We start from the raw sequence: 21,002 nt of genomic DNA on the forward strand, positions 1-21,002 counted from the left end.
GGTGTTGGAGAAGACTCTTAAGAGTCCCTTGGACTGCAAGGAGATCCAACCAGTCCATCCGCAAGGAGATCAGTCCTGGGTATTCATTGGAGGGACTGATGCTGAAGCTGAAACTCCAGTACTTCGGCCACCTCATGTGAACAGTTTGACTCATTGGAAAAGACTCTGATGCTGGGAGGGATTGGGGGCAGGAGGAGAAGGGGATGACAGAGGATGAGATGGCTGGATGGCATCACTGACTCGCTGGACATGAGTTTGAAGGAACTCCGGGAGTTGGTGATGGACAGGGAGGCTTGGTGTGCTGCTATTCATGGGGCGGCAAAGGGTCAGACATGACTGAGCGACTGAACTGAACTGAATTGAAGGGCTAATTAAGCAGTTAACAAAATTTTTTTCTTGCAATCCTCACTATTATTTCCCCCCTTTTTATACAGGAAGGAACTAAGACTTAGAGAGATTGGATAATACACCAAAGGTCACACAGCTACTAGGTCAAAAAACTGACTAGGCATTTGAAATAGAGACTAATGGCCTGCAGAGTTAATGAAGTGGCACAACAAGAAGGAATAGTGATGTATTGTACTCTCAACCTCATCTACTCTGTAGACAATGTTGTTATGGTAACCATTTATTCCTGGGTCTACTTATCATATCAATAAGGATAATGATCATGAGGATTATAGCAATACTGAATATAAGGCATACTATGGTCAGCACTTCACATACAGTCCTTTCACAGATTAAAAAAACCCACAAAATTGTACATATCAAATTAGCAATAAGAGGAACACTTACGTACTACTCACCACATGCCAGGCATTGTTCTAAGAGCTTTACTATATTAGCTCACTTACTTTTCACAAGAACTTAATGATGGAGACACCATTACTATTCCTACTTTATTGATGAGTAAACTGAGCCAGAGTGTTTAAGTACGTTGCCCCAAATCAGACCCTGCTTGGGGTATATCCAGAAGAGCAAACGTAGGCATTCAACTTTCAGAATCTATGCTGTTTCCTGCACTATACATCATATGTCAAAAGCAACGGCCAGGCTTTAAATCACTGACTGACTTCATCACCTTTTCTTTGCCTGCTAACAACAGAGAAGTAATTCTTTCACATGCTTGGATGGACAAATGAAAAAATAATAAGGTAATTCTGACTGTCAGCCCTCCAGTTGTGCAGAAACTATAAATCTGATCCCAACGGAGAAACACCTGCCAGAGACAGGTAACACAGAGTTCCAAATTCTAGATCTTTTTCTTGGATGCATTACAGAGGAAAGGGTCAGCCCATCAATATTAGAGCAGCAATGGCAAAAAGAGACACTGTTGGAAAGAACCAGATTGCTGCTGTCCTACCAATCAAAGTTCTATGATGTTCCTCTTAGAACAAGCATACTTTATTTAAAGTGATTAACATTCCATTAGTTAAGTGAAGACTGATAGTCTTATTTCTGTTGCTTTTTGCAGATTCATTAAAACTCAGCTCAGCTTTGCTATATTTTCCAGTTATAAGAGGAGCCAGAAACACAAATAACACAAATTTTTACATGTAATATCTTGACAGTTTTAAATGCTGAGAACGAATTCAAAATTTTGAAAAATATACTGTAGACAAAAGTATACATTCAGTCAATTTCATCCCATAAACTAAATCTCTTGCATGGTCTGTAGCCTTGTAATCTTTTAAGATTTAATCTCCTCAATGAAAAACACAAATTGAACTCTAACTTCATCTCAAATTCTTTGAAAACAATGCCTTATTTTATAATGTCAAAACATACCAAATACAAATTTGAACAAAATTATGTCTTGATAATGAGTGACCTCATTGCCCAGAAAGAAATATCAACTATTATATATCAAATATTATATACAAAAGAAGACACCTATATACAAAGGTGACAGTAGATATTATTTGAGGGTTCCCTATCCCCTCTTCATAAGGCAGAGTGGAAATTATCCCAAAGACAGACAGTGACTTTCTTGAAATTGGTGGTTTATTAGTGGTAGAGTTTAAGTTCAAACACAGGTTTCAGTACATAACCTTTCTTCTCATCAACCAGCTTTCTTCACTGTTAAGAAAGTCATTTAAACTTCTAGACCCAGCCATGACAGCACCTTGCACTGGATTTTTAAATTATATGCACCAATAAACCTTTCCTGTCCCCTTATTTTTCTATTGATGTGGCCACTTCAGTTGGGTTTCTCTCATTTAAAACCAAAAGAATGGGATCATTAATCCAAGAAACAGTAACTCTCTTCCACAATCCTCCTACATCATGCTTTTCTCCTAACTGGAATACCTGCCTTTCCTTATGGCTACACAAATCATGCAAAACTTTTAAGACCTATTACCAAATTCAGACTTAAACTGAAGAAAATAGGGAAAACCGCTAGACCATGCAGGTATGACCTAAATCAAATCCCTTATGATTATATAGTGGAAGTGAGAAATAGATTTAAGGGCCTAGATCTGATAGATAGAGTGCTTGATGAACTATGGAATGAGGTTCCTGACATTGTACAGGAGTCAGGGATCAAAACCATCCCCACGGAAAAGAAATGCAAAAAAGCAAAATGGCTGTCTGGGGAGGCCTTACAAATAGCTGTGAAAAGAAGAGAAGCGAAAAGCAAAGGAGAAAAGGAAAGATATAAGCATCTAAATGCAGAGTTCCAAAGAATAGCAAGGAGAGATAAGAAAGCCTTCTTCAGCGATCAATGCAAAGAAATAGAGGAAAAGAACAGAATGGGAAAGACTAGAGATCCCTTCAAGAAAATTAAGGCTACCAAGGGAACATTTCATGCAAAGATGGGCTCGATAAAGGACAGAAATGGTATGGACCTGACAGAAGCAGAAGATATTAAGAAGAGGTGGCAAGAATACACGGAAGAACTGTACAAAAAAGATCTTCACGACCCAGATAATCACGATGGTGTGTTCACCCATCTAGAGCCAGACATCCTGGAATGTGAAGTCAAGTGGGCCTTAGAAAGCTTCACTATGAACAAAGCTAGTGGAGGTGATGGAATTCCAGTTGAGCTGTTTCAAATGCTGAAAGATGATGCTGTGAAAGTGCTGCACTCAATATGCCAGCAAATTTGGAAAACTCAGCAGTGGCCACAGGACTGGAAAAGGGCAGTTTTCATTTCAATCCCAAAGAAAAGCAATGCCAAAGAATGCTCAAACTACCACACAATTGCACTCATTTCACACGCTAGTAAAGTAATGCTCAAAATTCTCAAAGCCAGGCTTCAGCAACATGTGAACCGTGAACTTCCAAATGTTCAAGCTGGTTTTAGAAAAGGCAGAGGAACCAGAGATCAAATTGCCAACATCCACTGGATCATCGAAAAAGCAAGAGAGTTTCCAGAAAAACATCTATTTCTGCTTTATTGATATGCCAAAGCCTTTGACTCTGTGGATCACAATAAACTGTGGAAAATTCTGAGAGAGATGGGAATACCAGACCACCTGACCTGCCTCTTGAGAAACCTATATGCAGGTCAGGAAGCAACCATTGGAACTGGACATGGAACAACAGACTGGTTCCAAATAGGAAAAGGAGTACGTCAAGGCTGTATATTGTCACCCTGCTTATTTAACTTCTATGCAGAGTATATCATGAGAAACCCTGGGCTGGAAGAAACACAAGCTGGAATCAAGACTGCCGGGAGAAATATCACCTCAGATATGCAGATGACACCATCCTTATGGCAGAAAGTGAAGAGGAGCTAAAAAGCCTCTTGATGAAAGTGAAAGAGGAGAGTGAAAAAGTTGGCTTAAAGCTCAACATTCAGAAAATGAAGATCATGGCATCTGGCCCCATCACTTCATGGGAAATAGATGGGGAAACAGTGGAAACAGTGTCAGACTTTATTTTTGGGGGCTCCAAAATCACCTCAGATGATGACTGCAGCCGTGAAATTAAAAGACGCTTACTCCTTGGAAGAAAAGTTATGACCTACCTAGATAGCATATTCAAAAGCAGAGACATTTCTTTGCCGACTAAGGTCTGTCTAGTCAAGGCTATGGTTTTTCCTGTGGTCATGCATAGATGTGAGAGTTGGACCGTGAAGAAGGCTGAGCGTCGAAGAATTGATGCTTTTGAACTGTGGTGTTGGAGAAGACTCTTGAGAGTCCCTTGGACTGCAAGGAGATCCAACCAGTCCATTCTGAAGGAGATCAACCCTGGGATTTCTTTGGAAGGAATGATGCTAAAGCTGAAGCTCCAGTACTTTGGCCACCTCATGTGAAGAGTTGACTCATTGGAAAAGACTCTGATGCTGGGAGGTATTGGGGGCAGGAGGAGAAGGGGACGACAGAAGATGAGATGGCTGGATGGCATCACCGACTCAATGGACATGAGTCTGAGTGAACTCCGGGAGGTGGTGATGGAGTGCTGCAATTCATGGGGTCGCAAAGAGTCAGACATGACTGAGCGACTGAACTGAACTGAAACTGAGCAGGATTTCATGGGGCTCCTGGACACAGAAGGCTTTCTGTGCCCAGCTCCCTGTCCCATGCAAAGTGCACCCCATTTCTTGTATGTAGGAAACAGGTTTCAGCCTCCAGGATCCTCCCTGAGTTCCAAGGGGTAAAGTTCAAACAGATCTAATCAAGGAAGGGAAGGGATGCAGATACAAAGGAGGACCAGTCAAGAAACAATAGTGTAGCCTTGGGACAGAAGCCTGCCTCAAGGGATATACAGAACAATACCTTTCAGCTCTTCTACGGAAACCAAGCCTCACAATAAACAGAAGATGTTAACTACTTGATGAAACAATCTTCATTCCAGATCTTCATTCAGATCACCTGAGGCCAGATTAACACCCTGCACATATCCTGTTCTTTATCAGCAACCACATCCTTGAACCACTGCTATAAAACTCTTCATATTCCTCCAGGTTGGGATATGCAGTTTTGAAGGGGACAAGTCCACTGTGTCCCCCTTGCTTGGCAAAGCAATAAATCTATTCCTTTCTACTTCACCCCGAACTCTGTCTCCGAGATTCGATTTGGCACCAGTGCACAGAGGCTGAGTTTTTGCTATCACTCACCCTAATCTACTTCCCCCATGAAGATTTTTACTACTACTATATCCAATCCTGTATGTGTGCACGCATGTGCACACACAGGTGCGTACTCTCCTACTTTAGTATTTGTAATCCAGTCCAGTTCCAACTCAGTCGCTAAGTCATGTCCGACTCTGCAACCCCATGAACCGCAGTACACCAGGCATCCCTGTCCATCACCAACTCCCAGAGTCCACCCAAACCCATGTCCACTGAGCCGGTGATGCCATCCAACCATCTCATCCTCCATCATCCCCTTCTCCTGCCCTCCATCTTTCCCAGCATCAGAGTTTTTTCCAATGAGTCAGCTCTTTGCATCAGGTGGCCAAAGTATTGGAGTTTCAGCTTCAGCATCAGTCCTTCCAATGAACACCCAGGACTGACCTCCTTTAGGATGGACAGGTTGGATCTCCTTGCAGTCCAAGGGACTCTCAAGAGTCTTCTCCAACACCACAGTTCAAAAGCATCAATTCTTCAGCAGCATCTTACAATTAAACACTACCTTATTCTCAATTTATCTGACAGCTTCCAGACTGGAACAGAAACTCTCCAATCAAGAATCATACCTCACAACTATTTTCCAGTTCTTCACTAAGCCTGGGAGAATATTTGGTGCAATGAATAACTGGTCTTTCTTAGAACTTGGTCTAAGTAAGTAAAACACCCCTAATGATTTCAACTTAAGTTGTATAAACACTTGGCCCCAAATACTGGCTATATTTTAATGTAACAGCCTATGGTTATGTATTAAGTTTGCTTTTGAAGGAAAAAGACCTTGGAATTATTTGACTTTTACCAGTCTACACAGGACAGTTTTTCAGGAATGAAAGATTTAATTTCCTTTGTTGTTCAGTCCAGTTTTAGGGAAGCAAAAGGCTATTCCAAGTGTGTAATGAGGCAAGAACTTCTCTTATTAGTTTTTCTGTTTTCTGTATCTTCAAAATGTCTCTTCTAGTACCAGTGCCTAACAGTTCCTGCCCATCGCACCAAGATGATTGGGGGTTGGGGGGAAAATGCCAAAAAGCAGATTTAAAGAATTCAATTATTTTCCTGAAGAAGAGAAAAACATAATTCTTTTTGAAGGAATCCTGTTTGAACAGTCATTTAGTTTTCTCAAAAGGTGAAAATATTTTAATTTTTTAAAATGCAAATTGTATGTTGCATTAACAATGCAACCCTTCAGATATTTGAAGAGTAACCTAAGCGCCTCAAAGCATATCTGAATGAATGAATCACCCACTATTGATTTAAAATACACACACACTCAGACATATTTAGTAACCTAGCACTTGGTCTTAAATTTTATGAAAGTTATGGGCTTTTGAGTCATAACTGAACAACAAAGTCAAAGAAGTTATTGAATAAAGATGGAATTTCTCTGGCTAACAGTGACTCAACTTGAGCCATAATTTTAGAGCAAAATATAAGCTGAGTCACATGAAAACGAGTAAGTTGATGACTAGACCAAATGTGTTGTAAGTTCAAGTCCTCTTGAATGAGGAATTCAGATAGAAAAGATACAACTTTGGCACTGCCCCTTTCTCTCATCATATACTGGGTTGGCCAAAAGTTCCTTTCAAGTTTTCTATAAGATGGTACAGAAAAACTTGAAAGAACTTTTGGCCAACCCAGTACATACAGGTGGTGTTGTTTAGTTGCCCAGTTGTGTTCAAGCCTTTTGACACCATGGATGGCTGCATGCCAGGCCTCCCTATCCCTCACCATCTCCTGAAGTTCGCCCAAGTTCATGTCCATTGCACTGGTGATGCCATGATGTGTGTGTGATGTGCCTGTGTGTGTATGTGAACACAGGTGATGCAGTGGTAAAGAATCCACCTATCAACGCAAGAGACGCAAGAGAGATGGGTTTGATCCCTGGATCAGTAAGATCTCCTGTAGTAGTAAAGGGCAACCCACTCCAGTATTCTTGCCGGGCAACTTTCGAGGACAGAAGAGCCTGGCAGGCTACAGTTCATCGGGCTGCAAAGAGTTGGACATGACTGAACCCACACAAATACACACAGACACCCATGTATGCACACCTACATATGCACTCGTAATTCATTCTGGACATCTGGAATCCAGGCATTACAAACAGTTCCTAGCCAAGTTAAAACAAAAACAAAAACAGGTCATGTCAACTTACACATTACACAGAATTGTTTACAGCGCCTGCTTTTACATTCCCTCAGGAACATCTATAAGTAGGTAGTTCACATGAGGCAGCCACTCATCACCATTACTACGTGATTTAGAAACATATGGTGTAGCTCTGTCATGCCAGCTTCTAGGTATTCACTCTAGCATTCTGACAGAAAGGAGAAAAAAAAAGCTCAGAACTGTTTTTCAAATTATCATTTATCAGCTGCTAAAACATACATTGTGACAGCCTGATGACTAGGTTTTTGTTGTGGTCATAAATTATCATTACCAACATGCTATATTTAGATTTACAGTAGTACAAGGAAAATATACCTACAAATGATAACATATTGAAATTTAGCAAGACCCTGTGCAGTTTCTGGGTATAAATCCTTTCTGTGTTCACCCATTTCTTTTTTTGTAGGAAATAGACTTTATGTAACCTCCAGGACCTCCTCTGTGTTCCAAAGAGCAGGTTCAAACCCGTGCTAATCAGAAAAGGGAGGGGATGCAGAGACAAGGGAGCTGCAGTCAAGAAAGAATGGAGCCTTGGGTCACAGGTACTGGTTCCTCCTCAAGGAATATATATCGATAGGATGGCTCAGTGGTAAAGAATCCCCGCTTGCCAGTGAAGGAGCTGTGGGTTCGGCTCCTCATCCAGGAAAATCCCCTGGAGAAGGAAACAGCAACCCACTCCAGTATTCTTGCCTGGGAAATCCCGTGAACAGAGGAGCCTGGTGGGCTACACTCCACAGGGTCTCAAAGAGTCAGACACGACTGACCACACACGCAGGCAACACTATCTTTGAGCTTTTTGCTTCCCTGGTGGTGCAGAGGCTAAAGCGTCTGCCTGCAATGTGGGAGACCTGGGTTCGATCCCTGGGTCGGGAAGATCCCCTGGAGAAGGAAATGGCAACCCACTCCAGTATTCTTGCCTGGAGAATCCCATGGACGGAGGAGCTTGGTGGGCTACAGTCCACTGGTCGCAAAGAGTCGGACACGACTGAGCGGCTTCATTTTCACTTTCTTTAATTTTCAAAGCCCCCACTCGGGGAGAATGGCAACTTCAGGCTGAGGCAAGGTTCCCAGAGCACCACCCTGTTAACTTGTCACCAACCAATCAGAGGAAAGTCACACAGTCTGCAGCCTTCACCCTAAATTCTGCCTATAAAAATCTTTTCCAAAGCCATTGGGGAGTTCAGGGGATTTGAGCTCGAGCCACTGGTTCTCTTTAGCTGGCCCTGCAATAAACCTTTCTCTGCTCCAAACTCTGATGTTTGGTTTATTTGACTTCACTGTACATCAGGCACATGACCTTATTCACTAACAATATTTTCACATAGTTTGTTTCAAATCCCTTCTTTTAACTGGAAAGATTGTTAGAAAACCCAGGCATTCTCTTTCCCAGTAAAAGTGAAGCCTAAGTAATTAACTATCAGAATGATCCAGCAATGGCATCTTTTCCCCCTGTTCCTTCCCAATTGTTCTTTTGAGCTAAAGAAAAACAATTTTTTTTCCCAGTTCAAAGTATATAGAAAGACTGACAACAGTCTGCTGTTCAGATTTACCAGCTAACAGCCGTCTCTCTCCTTCATGAGTGAGTGAGTTAAAGTCACTCAGTCATGCCCGACTCTTTGCGATCCCATGGACTGTAGCCTCCTCTGTCCATGGGATTCTCCAGGCAAGAATACTGGAGTGGGTAGCCGTTCCCTTCTCCAGGGGATCTTCCCAACCCAGGGATCGAACCAGGGTCTCCTATATTGCAGATGACTTTTTTACCAGCTGAGCTACCAGGAAAGCCCTTTCTCTCCTTCATACTCTTTATGAAATTAGTACTTAAAGGATTATTTTCCCCATGTTGATTTTTTTGGATAGGTGTTCAAGGTAGAAAGGGCTGGTCTCTCTCAATTCAAACAGAAATAATCCTGAGTCAAGAAGTACACTAGACCTGTTGTCAGGATGCTAGCCTTCTATTTTTCATTTAGAATACTTTTGGCCAGTGTTGCATATTAAAAGGATAGGATTTGAAATCAGAACCCCATGCCTAAATTCCCACCCTCATCTGTCTACATAGTGCTTTAGGCAAATTAGAAAACCTCACTGAGTTTTCTTTGGGGATGGTAATCCTTACATTGCTGCTAACTAAAATCTATAGTGTATTTAAATGTCCTTAGTTTCTACCTAACTTCCTATTTCTGTTCTTAGATCATTTTAAGTTCTCTTCATAATTCCTATATTGTTAATTATGAGAAGAACATAAAATGATCTAGGAATGGAAATAGGTAGTTAGGTAAAACGAAGGACATTTAAATCAATGACAGATTTTAGTAAACAAGGCATAGCTATTGGTTCTTCATTTGTACAACAAGTACCCGTACTACTATAAGATAATTACAGAGGAAAACTGTCTGGGTTGTATGGGACTCTCTGTATTATTTTCTCAACTTTTCATTAAATCTAAGACTCTCCTTAAAAGAAGTCCACTTTTAAAAAATGACTTAAAGTAAGTGCCCTGCACTTGGCAAGTACTTAAAAAACAGTAGCCAATGTTACTATTATCAAGTAAACTAGTTGGTTTCCTAAAGCTTAAACTCTGTATAATATGGTCTTCCTCCACCTGAACTTTATTGGGATATAATTGACATACAACACTGTAACTTTAAGGTATACAGCACAATGATTTGACAATATGATCTTTCCTTTTCTCCAATTTAGCAATTGCTTTTCATAAGCAGTTCTCTCTGCCCCAGCCCTTATCACTCTATTCACTTTCTCTACATCACTTTTCCTCTTTTTTTAGTTCATCCATTTCTTTTCTACAAATTCATGTTTACTTTACACCTAGTTTTTATTTCTCCAAGACTAATTCAATCTTATTTCTTGGCTTTAAGTTTGGCCTCCATGATTATGCAAACTTTTACTTTCAATGATGGCTCCTTGAAAAAAAAAAAAATCAAAGTTCAAGCTTTCTACTTAGAGAAAAATAGCAGAACACTTTTTCTTTTCCCCAAAAAAGGCACCAAACACAAAGATACAGTATTGGGGAAAGCTTGTTTTTTTGTTTTTGTTTTTGTAATAAAGAGAGAGATATTCAGCGTACCAATATAGACAACAGCCTGGAGGCAGCTTTGCCGGGATATGTATTTAGTCTGCTACAACAATTAAAAATAGTTTGACCAAATGCCAGTGTTATCAATCTGTCCTGGAGTCCCTCTGATATTAAGGTCATATGTAAAAACACACCTTACTTGTCCCTCAACCACAGCTTTGAATGGATCTGGGTAAAACATATCATATCAGATCAGAAAAACCAGCCTCCTGACGCTCTTTCTCAGGTGGCTGAAGCTTCTGTTTAGAAGACCTGGGTCTTTATGAGAATGGATTTCTTTTCCCATTCTGGTGCTGGATTTCAGCCTGTATTTGAGGACAGAGCTAGAGAACCTTTTGACTGATAAAGGGAAGTTTGTTTCTTAACTTTTCTTTAAGTGACAACAGCTTTCCATTGACAAAGGAACAGGACTTCTTTAGTGGGTGCCATTATTAATGGGAGAGATTTTGGAAATGGAATTTCCCCTGCTATAAAGACAATTATCGAAATAATTTCAACCTGAAGCTTGAAATACCAGGCCCTGTGAACCCAAGCCTCAAACTTAAAAGACTATCCCGTCTGAAAATACTTTACCGTTCTGAAAATACTTTTGCTCTAGGATAGTTCAAAATACACATGGAAAAAGCAAGGAACCACTGATGAGAGGGTGGGGCGGGGGAGGGTGGGGATTAAGCAAGGAGTGTGCAGCCCACCTGTTCTTTCTCAACCAGGAAATCAATTTTATCTTTAATAAAACTGATAACCAAGCTTGTGATAGCCAAAATAAATCATCACTTCTGGGTGGTTTGTGTACATATACATGCAAAACAAACAGAGAAATCTGTGCTAACTCAAGATAAGGCTGGATAAATATAGGAAAACCTAACACTCTACTCCAGGCAACATACAATCAGTCTTAAATGGCAACAACCCAGAAATTTTCTATTTTAAGAAACTGGTCTCAGTAACCTCTGAGGGGGTCAGAGCTGGCGTTAATCGCCCCTCACACCGCCCCTCTCGGGGTTTCACGGACTTCTCTGTTAGTTCAGCTGTGGCAGACTCATCTAAAAGACAGAATGAGATGCTAACTTGCTTCACAACTCACTCCAGCTGAGCACCCTCTTCTAGTCCACCGCCCTCGACCTGCATTAACTAATCCCCTTCTCTGGCTGGAGAATAGCTGATAGAAATAGGTACTTTTTTTTCACATCAAAGGCAGCCCGGAACCGTCTTAGCCTTACCCCAACCTCAGACACAAAAAGCTTTTTGATGCTTATAATTGTAAGGCTTTTTTCCAGCTGCACTTTATCAAACTAGTAGTGGCAGGGCTCGGAGGGCCTAGGAGAGCCAGAAGGTGGCGGCGAAGTCACCTTGGGAAAAGAAGGGGGTCAAAGGGAGGAAGACAGAGGGGCTGACCCCGGGAGAAGGAGCAAGTGTACCTGCCCCTGCTCTGGGGTGAGTGAGCAAGGGCAAGGGACACTGGAAGGAAGCCCAGCCAAAGTGAAGCGGTGTCCCGAGGACCCCCAAGTCGACCCTAATCTGTGATCATCTGACCCGGGTGGAGGGAGGAGGGTGCCCTTCGTAGTGTCACGGGAAGCTTCGCCTTCCGGGCTCGCTTTCTCCCGCCTGCCCCTGCGGTGGCTCTCTGCCAGGGTTAGCCTGAGCGCGCCTCGGAGGCGCTCCACTTGCTCCGTACCGGAGCCCCCACCTACTGGGCGCCCCTGCCCGCCCTGCGCACGCCCAGGAGGGCGGACCGGGAGTTGAGCGCAGCCGCCGGCCGCTCGAGAGTGCTGGGAGCCCGGCTAGCGAGCCAGGCCTCTCTGGGCGCCGCCGGCTGCAAGTCACTCTCTGAACCTCCCGGGCCACAAAGCAAAACTTGCCCGCCTCGCTCCCCAGCAGGGAGGCCCAGGCACAGGGTGCTGCGCTCCAGGACCCTTGCTGGTTCTGGGCAGCTCCTGGTGCGCTCCGGGCTGGGCTAGGCGAGGCCTGGCCGCGGAGAGGGGCGCCTTGTAACCCCTTCCCCGGGGCGCGGTCTCCTCCTCCTCCGCCAGCGCCTCCTCGCCAGCTGCGCCGCCAGCTCCCATTGTTCGCCCCGCCCGCCTGGCAAGGTCTCGGCGCTACTCTCTGGGCCTCCCAGGCGCACCTACCTTCTGCTGCCGGCGAGCCATGTCGGTGGGTTGCTTGGCGTTGAAGGGGTAGGCGATGCAGCGCATCACGAACACATAGAGCTGCAGCCTCTTCTTCCTCTCCTCCTCTTCCTTCTGCAGCCGCTCCAACTCTTCCTTCTCCTTCTCGCTCACCACCGACGGGCTAGGGCTGGAGGGTCGGCCGCCACCGGCGCGGCTGCTAGGCTGCAGCCCCCCGGCCCCGCCGCCGCTGCTCGCGCCGCTGCCCCCGCCGCCGCCGGCGCCCATCCCGGCCCCGGCGCCGGCCCCGCCACCGCCCCCTAGCCCGGCGCCGCCGCCCGAGCCCTCACTGGTGCGGCTGGGAGACAGGCGCGCGCCGGACGCGGCCGAGCCGAGCACCTCCTTGCCGCTCTCCTCTTCCACGATCTCATCCGATTCCTCTTCGCTGGATGAAGGGTCCAGCATGGTGGCGCCTGGGGAGGGGGGGTCCTTGGAGCCCCTGGCTTGGGGTGCAAAAGGTGAGGGGCGCTGGAGGCAGCTGGGGGTCGGCTCTCCCGGATGGCCGCTTCTCCCCAAATCAGGGAGCAAGCGCGCTGCTGCTCAGCCTCAGCCTCGGCCGCGGAGACTGCTTCCTCCGCCCGGCGTTCGAGAGCTGGGCTCTGACCCAGGAGCACGAGGGGAGGAGGGGAGGGGAGAGGTGCGTCCGTGGACCCAAAGTGGGCAAAGGAAGGAGTCAATTGCGAGCCCCGAGCCCACAGCAGGATGCCATCTGCAGCCGCTGAAGGAGGCGCCTCCAGAAAAGATGCCGAGTGTTGCAAGCTGTCGATGCAGCCTAGAGCCGAAGAGGCATCTTGCCGATTGGGGAGGGAGCGGCGCTTACGTGTTTATTGGCTTAACTCTCCCGTGTCCGCAGCATAAAGCGCGGCTGCAGCGGGCTGGAGCCGGAAAAGCGCGGAGCGTCCCCAAAGTCTCAGAGCTTCCGTAGTGATCCCAATGCTTTCCCGTCCTCCTCACTCCCACCCCGTTGTGGCTAATTTCCTCCTTGACGCCCAGCCCTCTTGGTTTCAACCTCTCTCCCCGTCCCGCGAACAAAAAGTTCTTGGGAGAGGAGGAAATAGATCAATCAGTGATGACATTTTATCAGCGGATAGTTGACAAAAGCAGACTTTTTGTCAGCTGTTGGACACACTAAGTTCAGAGATCTCACCGAGACGAAGTCGGCGAGATGTTATACACAAAAGAAAGTCTATTCTCTATAACCAGCTTTCCTCACATTTTCCTCACCAAACAGCCTGTTTGTCCCTCCTGTGTAGGCTCCAATGCCAGCAGTTTACTTTACATACACCCAACCGTAAAGAAAAGATTTTGAGCGGATTGATGTATCCACCATGCAGCTCAACTCTTTAAGTAGAACCCCCGCCCCTGCCTACTCTGCATTCTTCAGTTCCAAGAACTGGTAATACTTTATGCTGAGGTGAGCCTACCATGAAAAAGAAGGGTTTCTTGTTGCTCAGCCCTTCCTTCATTCTGTCTCGCTGGAGTATCTGCGTGGAGGGTTGGGGACCCCCAAATCAGACAAGGATACTAATAACTGAGTGCAGCAACATCGAATGCGTTGACTCTGTCGCACTGTCTTCCTTCCTGCCTTCTCCGTTATCTATTAATTCAAAGCAGCAGATGGTGCCTTCCTTCCCCCGGCTCCTTTCACTTAAGCCAATAAAGCCAGCGCACGGGGGAGCTGGCCAGCGTGCTGAATCTAATCAGCGACCCACAGATGGATTGAAAACAAACCAACACTCTTCACCTTTTGATCTTAGACTATCTAGAGACCTCTCATGGCCTTCCCTCACCCCATTTATGTATTTTCAATGCCCTAACTACTCGTAGATACTCGTGGGAGTTATTGTTGAAGTGTACTGTGAATTTAAAGTTTATATCACATGTCTTTATGTATTTTAAAATTTACCATGACTATCAATACTATAGGCTTTGATAGTGAAAGGAAGTTTTAGCACCTTTTCACAAAGTGAACACTGTTCTAGGTGCTTGGAGTAGGTGGAATTTTTAGAAGACATTTTCTTAAGGAGTCTATAATCCCCTTTTGGAGATACAACACAAACACATGAAAAAGATTGACAGTGCTTATTTCAAGGCAACATATAAACAAATCCAAATTAGTAAACTGCTAAAAGCTTGCTTGAATGAAGCAACTAGGAATGGAGGAGAATCATATGTTTCTGTAAAAAAGAGTTAAATTTTAAAGAAAGGAACCATATGACTTAATGGTGAAAAGGGAAGATATTATATGTGGAAAGAGCGATTTGCAAAGCCATGGTGATAGGACAGAGAACCGAGTAAGGTACAGAGTGTAATGGAGGCAGTGTGTGGGTAGGAAATGGGAAGGGAGAAGGAAAAAAAGTTGAAATAATCATCTATCTGGCAAAATTGAGGGGGGGGAAGGGGTGGCAGTGGTCATCTTTAGGACACAAAGAAATAAATGGCTAGCTAAGGAGCATGTGACTTCTGCACAGAAGGCAAGACAAAGTCATTTACTAATTAAATATTTTTAAGCAAGATAAGGCATTTGAGTATTATCACATTATGTACCAGTAGGAGGGTGACCATGAACTCTGTCTTTAGAACCATCTGGAATTTCTCAATCACTGTAATAAACTTTTGTAGTTTTGTATTTTTAACAACATTTTTCATAAAAACATAAACTCAGTATCTACCTTTTGTTACTCATATAAGCCTATGATTTGGCTATTAAATATGACATTGCTCAGGTAAATTTAACACTTTTCTCAGCACTCCCATGAGTGTTCAATCAAAGGAGGCAAACAGATTTTACAGGAAATAACTTTATAATTTTTTTTTCAAAATGTATGTATTGCTGACTTTTAAAACATACATCTTGGGATTTTCCTGGTGGTTCAGTGGTTAAGACTGCACTTCCACTGCAGGGGCATGTGTTCAACCACTGGCTGGGGAACTAAGATCCCACATGTGGTGTGACAAGGCCACACACACACACACACACAAGTTCATCCTTTCAAAGATATGTTTTACCTTAGCTGAAAGTTAAATGTCCTTGGAGATATTATAACTTTTTTTTCTGTTGAAGCTAAGATATCTCAATCTGAACTCCTTAAGCATCGAAACTAGGAATCGTGGCTTTCCTAGATGCAAATTTTGATGAAAAAGGAAGAAAATTATCCCAGAACACATCCAAAGGATCTTAATTATTGTCTACCTTTTGTTAACATCCATATTCTTCTTTTTAAAAGTACAATCCTACCATAGATTCTGATACACATCAGTATTCATATCCTCAAACAAGCTATTTTAGGTGCTTGCATGCTTGCCCCCACCTCCAGTTCTGCTTTGTAGGAAACTTGAATAACCTTAAGGTGATGGAATAAATTTTAGTCAGCCATCTGGAGACCATATCATGAAAGTAGAAGTTACAACAGTGAATTTTTTTAATCCCAGCAAAATCTAGAGGAAATAGAAATGACTGAGACATTAAACTAGGGTTTTATCATCTGGACCTCGATTATTTCTAGACCTCATTTTCCACTGAAGTGTTCGTTATAATTACATAAAAAGCTACAAATATGAAGGAATAGCTGATTCACTGTCAATCAACAGATACCTTCGTGAAAAACCATCACTTCTTTATGTCACTCATATAACATGTTTCAATCAAATAAACCTGAGTTCAATGCCCATCTTAATGATTTTCTGTGTCTGTTACTAGAGGATAGTATGGCCAAATTGAATACGTATTTTTTAAATCTCACAATAAATTTCAGATGTAATCATCTCATCCAATCAATATATATATTTAAATTTAAGAATAGACATAAACACCAAAAAGGATAAATTTGAACCTTATGGTATGCCTAAATTCAAGTTAAATGCTTGGGGACCCAGGCAGTTCTGCCTTTGCCACTTAACAGCAGAGTTATTCTGAGAAAATTGTTCAATGACTCAGACTCAGTTTCCTCATCTGTAAGATGAGGGACAGTAGTAATAACTCCCCTTAAAATGACAAGAAAAATCAAATTGAATAGTATAAAAAAAGTGTTTTTCAACAGACTTTAGGTTTAAGCCTTTTTTTTCCTCTAAAAGGAGATGAACTTTTTTCCACTAAAAGGAAAAGGACTTCATTTTACTTATAAATGAAATAAAATTGAACCTGCATAACTGGAAGGAAAAACAACACTAAAAAATCAAATAACCCAACTTCCTCACACTATGTTAAAAAATAAACTAAAAATGAATTAAAGACTTAATATAAATTAAACCATAACACTCCTAGAAGAAAACACTGAGAGTATTCACTTTGACACTGAACCTAGAATACTTTGGGGGTTATGTCTTCTCAGGTAAGGGAAACAAAAGCAAAAACAAATAAATGAGAAAAATTGCATCAGACCAAAAGCTTTTGCACAGATAAGGAAACTATGGAGAAAATGAAAAGGCCACCTACTGTATGGGAAAAGATATTTGCAAATGATATGTCTGATAATGGGTTAATATCCAAAATATATAGAGAACTCATACAAATCAAATTTTTTAAAAAAAATTTAAAAATGGGGAGAGGGGCTTCCTTGATGGCTCAGTGGTAAAGAATCTGCCTGCCAATGCAGGAGACATGAGTTTGATGCCTGGGTCAGGAAGATCCCACAAATCAGGGAGCAATTAAGCCTGTGCATCACAACATTTGAGCCTGTGCTCTAGAGCCAGAAAGCACAACTACTGAAGTCAGAGCGCCCTAGACCTGAGCTCGGTAACAAGAAACCACCACAGTGCAAAGCCTGGACACAGCAATGAAGAGCAGCCCCTGCTCTCTGCAACTAGAGAAGAGCCTGTGCTGCAATGAAGACCCAGTACAGCCAAATAAATAAATATCATTAAAAAAAATAGGCAGAGAACCTGAAAATACATTTTTCCAAAGAGGACATACAGGTGGCCAACAAGCACATGAAAAGATGCTCAACATCACTAATTTTCAGAGAAATGCAAATCAAAACCACAGTGTCACACCTATCAGAATGGCTAGTATCAAAAAGGCAACAAATAACAAGGGTTGGCAAAGATGAGGAGAAAAGGGAACACCTGTGCACTGTTAGTGGCAATGTAAATTAATGCAGTCACTATGGAAAAATAGGGTGGAAATTCCTCAAAAAATTAAAGATAAAACTACCATATCATCTAGTAATTTAACTCCTAGGCATTTTTCTGAAGAAAACAAAAACTCTAATTCAAAAAGATATGTGTACCCCTATGTTCATTGCAGCATTATTGACAGTAACCAAGATAAGGAAGCAACCTAAGTGCTCATTGATAGATGAATGGATAAAGGAGACTTGGTGTATATATACAGTGGAATATTACTCAGCTATAAAGAAGAATGAAATATTGATATTTGCTACAATATGGCATGGGTGAAATTAACTCAGATGACCATTATATCTACTACTGTGGGGAAGAATCCTTTGGAAGAAATGGAGTAGCCATCATAGTCAACAAAAGAGTCCAAAATGCAGTACTTAGATGCAAATTCAAAAATGACAGAATGATCTCTGTTTGTTTCCAAGGCAAACCATTCAATATCACAGTAATCCAAGTCTATGTCCTGACCAATAATGCTAAAAAAGCTAAAGTGGAATGGTTTTATGAAGACCTACAAGACCTTCTAGAACTAACACCCAAAAAAGATGTTCTTTTCATTATAGGGGACTGAAATGCAAAAGTAGGAAATCAAGAAACACCTGGAGTAATAGGCAAATTTGGCCTTGGAGTACAGAATGAAGCAGGGCAAAGACTAATAGAATTTTGCCAAGAGAATGCACTGGTCATAGCAAACACCCTCTTCCAACAACACAAGAGAAGACTCTACATATGGACATCACCAGCAATTATTGAGTCAGTGATGCCATCTAACCATCTCATCCTCTGTCATCCCCTTCTCCTCCTGCCTTCAATCTTTCCCAGCATCAGGGTCTTTTCAAATAAGTCAGTTCTTCGCATCAGGTGGCCAAAGTATTGGAGTTTCAGCCTCAGCATCAGTTCTTCCAATGAATATTCAGGACTGATTTCCTTTAGGATGGACTGGTTGGATCTCCTTGCAGTCCAAGGGACTCTCAAGAGTCTTCTCCAACACCACAGTTCAAAAGCATCAATTCTTCAGCACTCAGCTTTCTTTATAATCCAACTCTCACATCCATACATGACCACTGGAAAAACCATAGCTTTGACTAGATGAACCTTTGTTGGCAAAGTAATGTCTCTACTTTTTAATATGCTGTCTAGGTTGGTCACAACTTTTCTTCCAAGGAGTAAACATCTTTTAATTTCATGGCTGCAATCACCATCTGCAGTGATTTTTGGGCCCCCCCCCCCCCCCCAAAAGAGTCTGTCACTGTTTCCAGTGTTTCCCCATCTATTTGCCATGAAGTGATGGGACCAGATGCCATGATCTTAGTTGTCTGGATATTGAGCTTTAAGCCAACTTTTTCACTCTCCTCTTTCACTTTCATCAAGAGACTCTTTAGTTCTTCTTCACTTTCTGCCGTAAGGATGGTATCATCTGCATATCTGAGGTTATTGATGTTTCTCCTGGTAATCTTGATTCCAGCTTGTGATTCATCCAGCCCAGCATTTCTCATGATGTACTCTGCATAGAAGTTAAATAAGCAGGGTGATGATATACAGCCTCGACATACTCCTTTTCCTATTTGGAACCAATCTGTTGTTCCATGTCCAGTTCTAACTGTTGCTTCCTGACCTGCATACAGATTTCTCAAGAGGCAGTATTGTAGGTCAATTATACTTCAAAAACAAATAAACTCATTTTAAAATGAACAGATTAGTAGTTAGCAGAGGCAGGGGATGGGAGGAGGGGAAATCAGATGAAGGTAGTCAAAATGTCTGACAAACATTCAGTTCTAAGATAAGTAATTATCTTAGGGATATAATGTACAAATGATAAATATAATTAACATTGTTGTATATTATATTTGGAAGTTGTTAGGAAGTAAATCCTAAGAGTTCTTATCGTAAGGAAAAATATTTTTTTAATTTTGTATCTATATGAGATAGATTTTCAGTAAAATTTTTGTGGTAATCATTTCATGATGAGTGTAAGATGAATTATCTTACTGTTCACATTAAACTTATGCAGTGCTATATGTCAATTATACCTCAATAAAACTCAAAGAAAGAAAGAATCACATAACCCAGAAATAGATCCTTGAATAATAGGATATTTGCTTTTTATTTAATTGATCCCTGTCTTGCTTTAGATAATATTTTCAGAGACTTAGAAAACGGTTTATTTTGTTTGAAAAAGCTGCTCTTCATCATTACTCTTTATCATATAATAAATCTTGCTAAAGTGGGTTAGGATGGAATTAAAGGATAATCATAAGACAAAAATAATAGAATCAAGACACACAAAAACATCTTTTACTCTAGGCAACAAAACAAAATGTTTTAGAGTAATAGATAATACTACTTATATGAATTGGTCTTGGAAAACCACCTATTAAGAAGATGATAAAAAATGAAACAATGTATTTTACAGCAAATAATTAACTTGAATTCTGAAAACCAACTATTCACAAGAGTAATCACATTTCTTCTTTATAAAATTTCTCTTAATAAAATGAAAATTTCTCTTAAAAAAAAGTAGGAGCTAGATATGGCATAGAGTAAAATGCAGTTTATGCTGCTGTTTACATGGATGAAGTGAAGGATTAAGACTTTTGCCTTGACTTTGGGATGCAGTGACGTGACAGGAAATAAAGGAGGAAAAATACCCACATACCAGTTTCTATATGAGATATTAGGTTGATAATTCCTCTAATTAGCCCAGTTTTTCAATTTGGCTTATATTGGTATATGCTGCTACTTTAATCTTCTCAAAATAATTTTTGGTTGATTGTCTGGTTATATTCAATAGGTTTCACAGACTGCACTGACTTTAGACTGGGAGGCTTTTAACAAATTTTAAACAGCAATGGCTGTCTAAAACATCATGATATTTTCATATTAATAAGTTTGTTTTTCATTTTAAACAACTGAAAATGGTAAATTGCTTCAGTGTAGGCTACCCTAAAACATATGGGTCTATTGAATAACTAATCTTCTGGAGGAAAATAATGAGGAAGGAAAAGAGGTTAAGAGAGGCTTGATAAATGAAGGGAAAGTAAGCAAAAATGTAATGATGGGTGGCCACAGGACTGGAAAAGGTCAGTTTTCATTCCAATCCCAAAGAAAGGCAATGCCAAAGAAGACTCAAACTACCGCACAATTGCACTCATCTAACACGTTAGTAAAGTAATGTTCAAAATTCTCCAAGCCAGGCTTCAGTAATATGTGAACCGTGAACTCCCAGATGTTCAAGCTGGATTTAGAAAAGGCAGAGGAACCAGAGATCAAATTGCCAAAATCTGCTGGATCATCGAAAAAGCAAGAGAGTTTCCAGAAAAACATCTATTTCTGCTTTATTGACTATGCCAAAGCCTTTGACTGTGTGGATCACAAGAAACTGTGG

At 41.8% G+C, this 21,002-nt stretch overlaps 1 protein-coding gene across 24 annotated transcripts in view; it reads right to left on the reverse strand.

Annotated features, from left to right (window-relative positions):
• Positions 1–13,331, reverse strand: part of CADPS (calcium dependent secretion activator) — a 473,124-nt gene extending 459,793 nt beyond the window's left edge. For 12 of the 24 annotated variants that reach the window (XM_040246563.1, XM_040246559.1, XM_040246561.1 and 9 more), the window contains exon 1: positions 12,458–13,329. In XM_040246563.1, the coding sequence (XP_040102497.1) occupies positions 12,458–12,901 (444 nt within the window). In that variant the 5' untranslated portion in view covers positions 12,902–13,329. Of the gene's footprint in view, positions 1–12,457 lie in introns of all 24 variants that reach the window. The other 12 variants (XM_040246562.1, XM_040246554.1, XM_040246556.1 and 9 more) reach the window with 3 other exon arrangements.
• Between the last annotated feature and the right edge of the window lie 7,671 nt (positions 13,332–21,002).

Source organism: Oryx dammah, unplaced genomic scaffold, assembly GCF_014754425.2.
Source record: "Oryx dammah isolate SB20612 unplaced genomic scaffold, SCBI_Odam_1.1 HiC_scaffold_9, whole genome shotgun sequence".
Taxonomy (NCBI): domain Eukaryota; kingdom Metazoa; phylum Chordata; class Mammalia; order Artiodactyla; family Bovidae; genus Oryx; species Oryx dammah.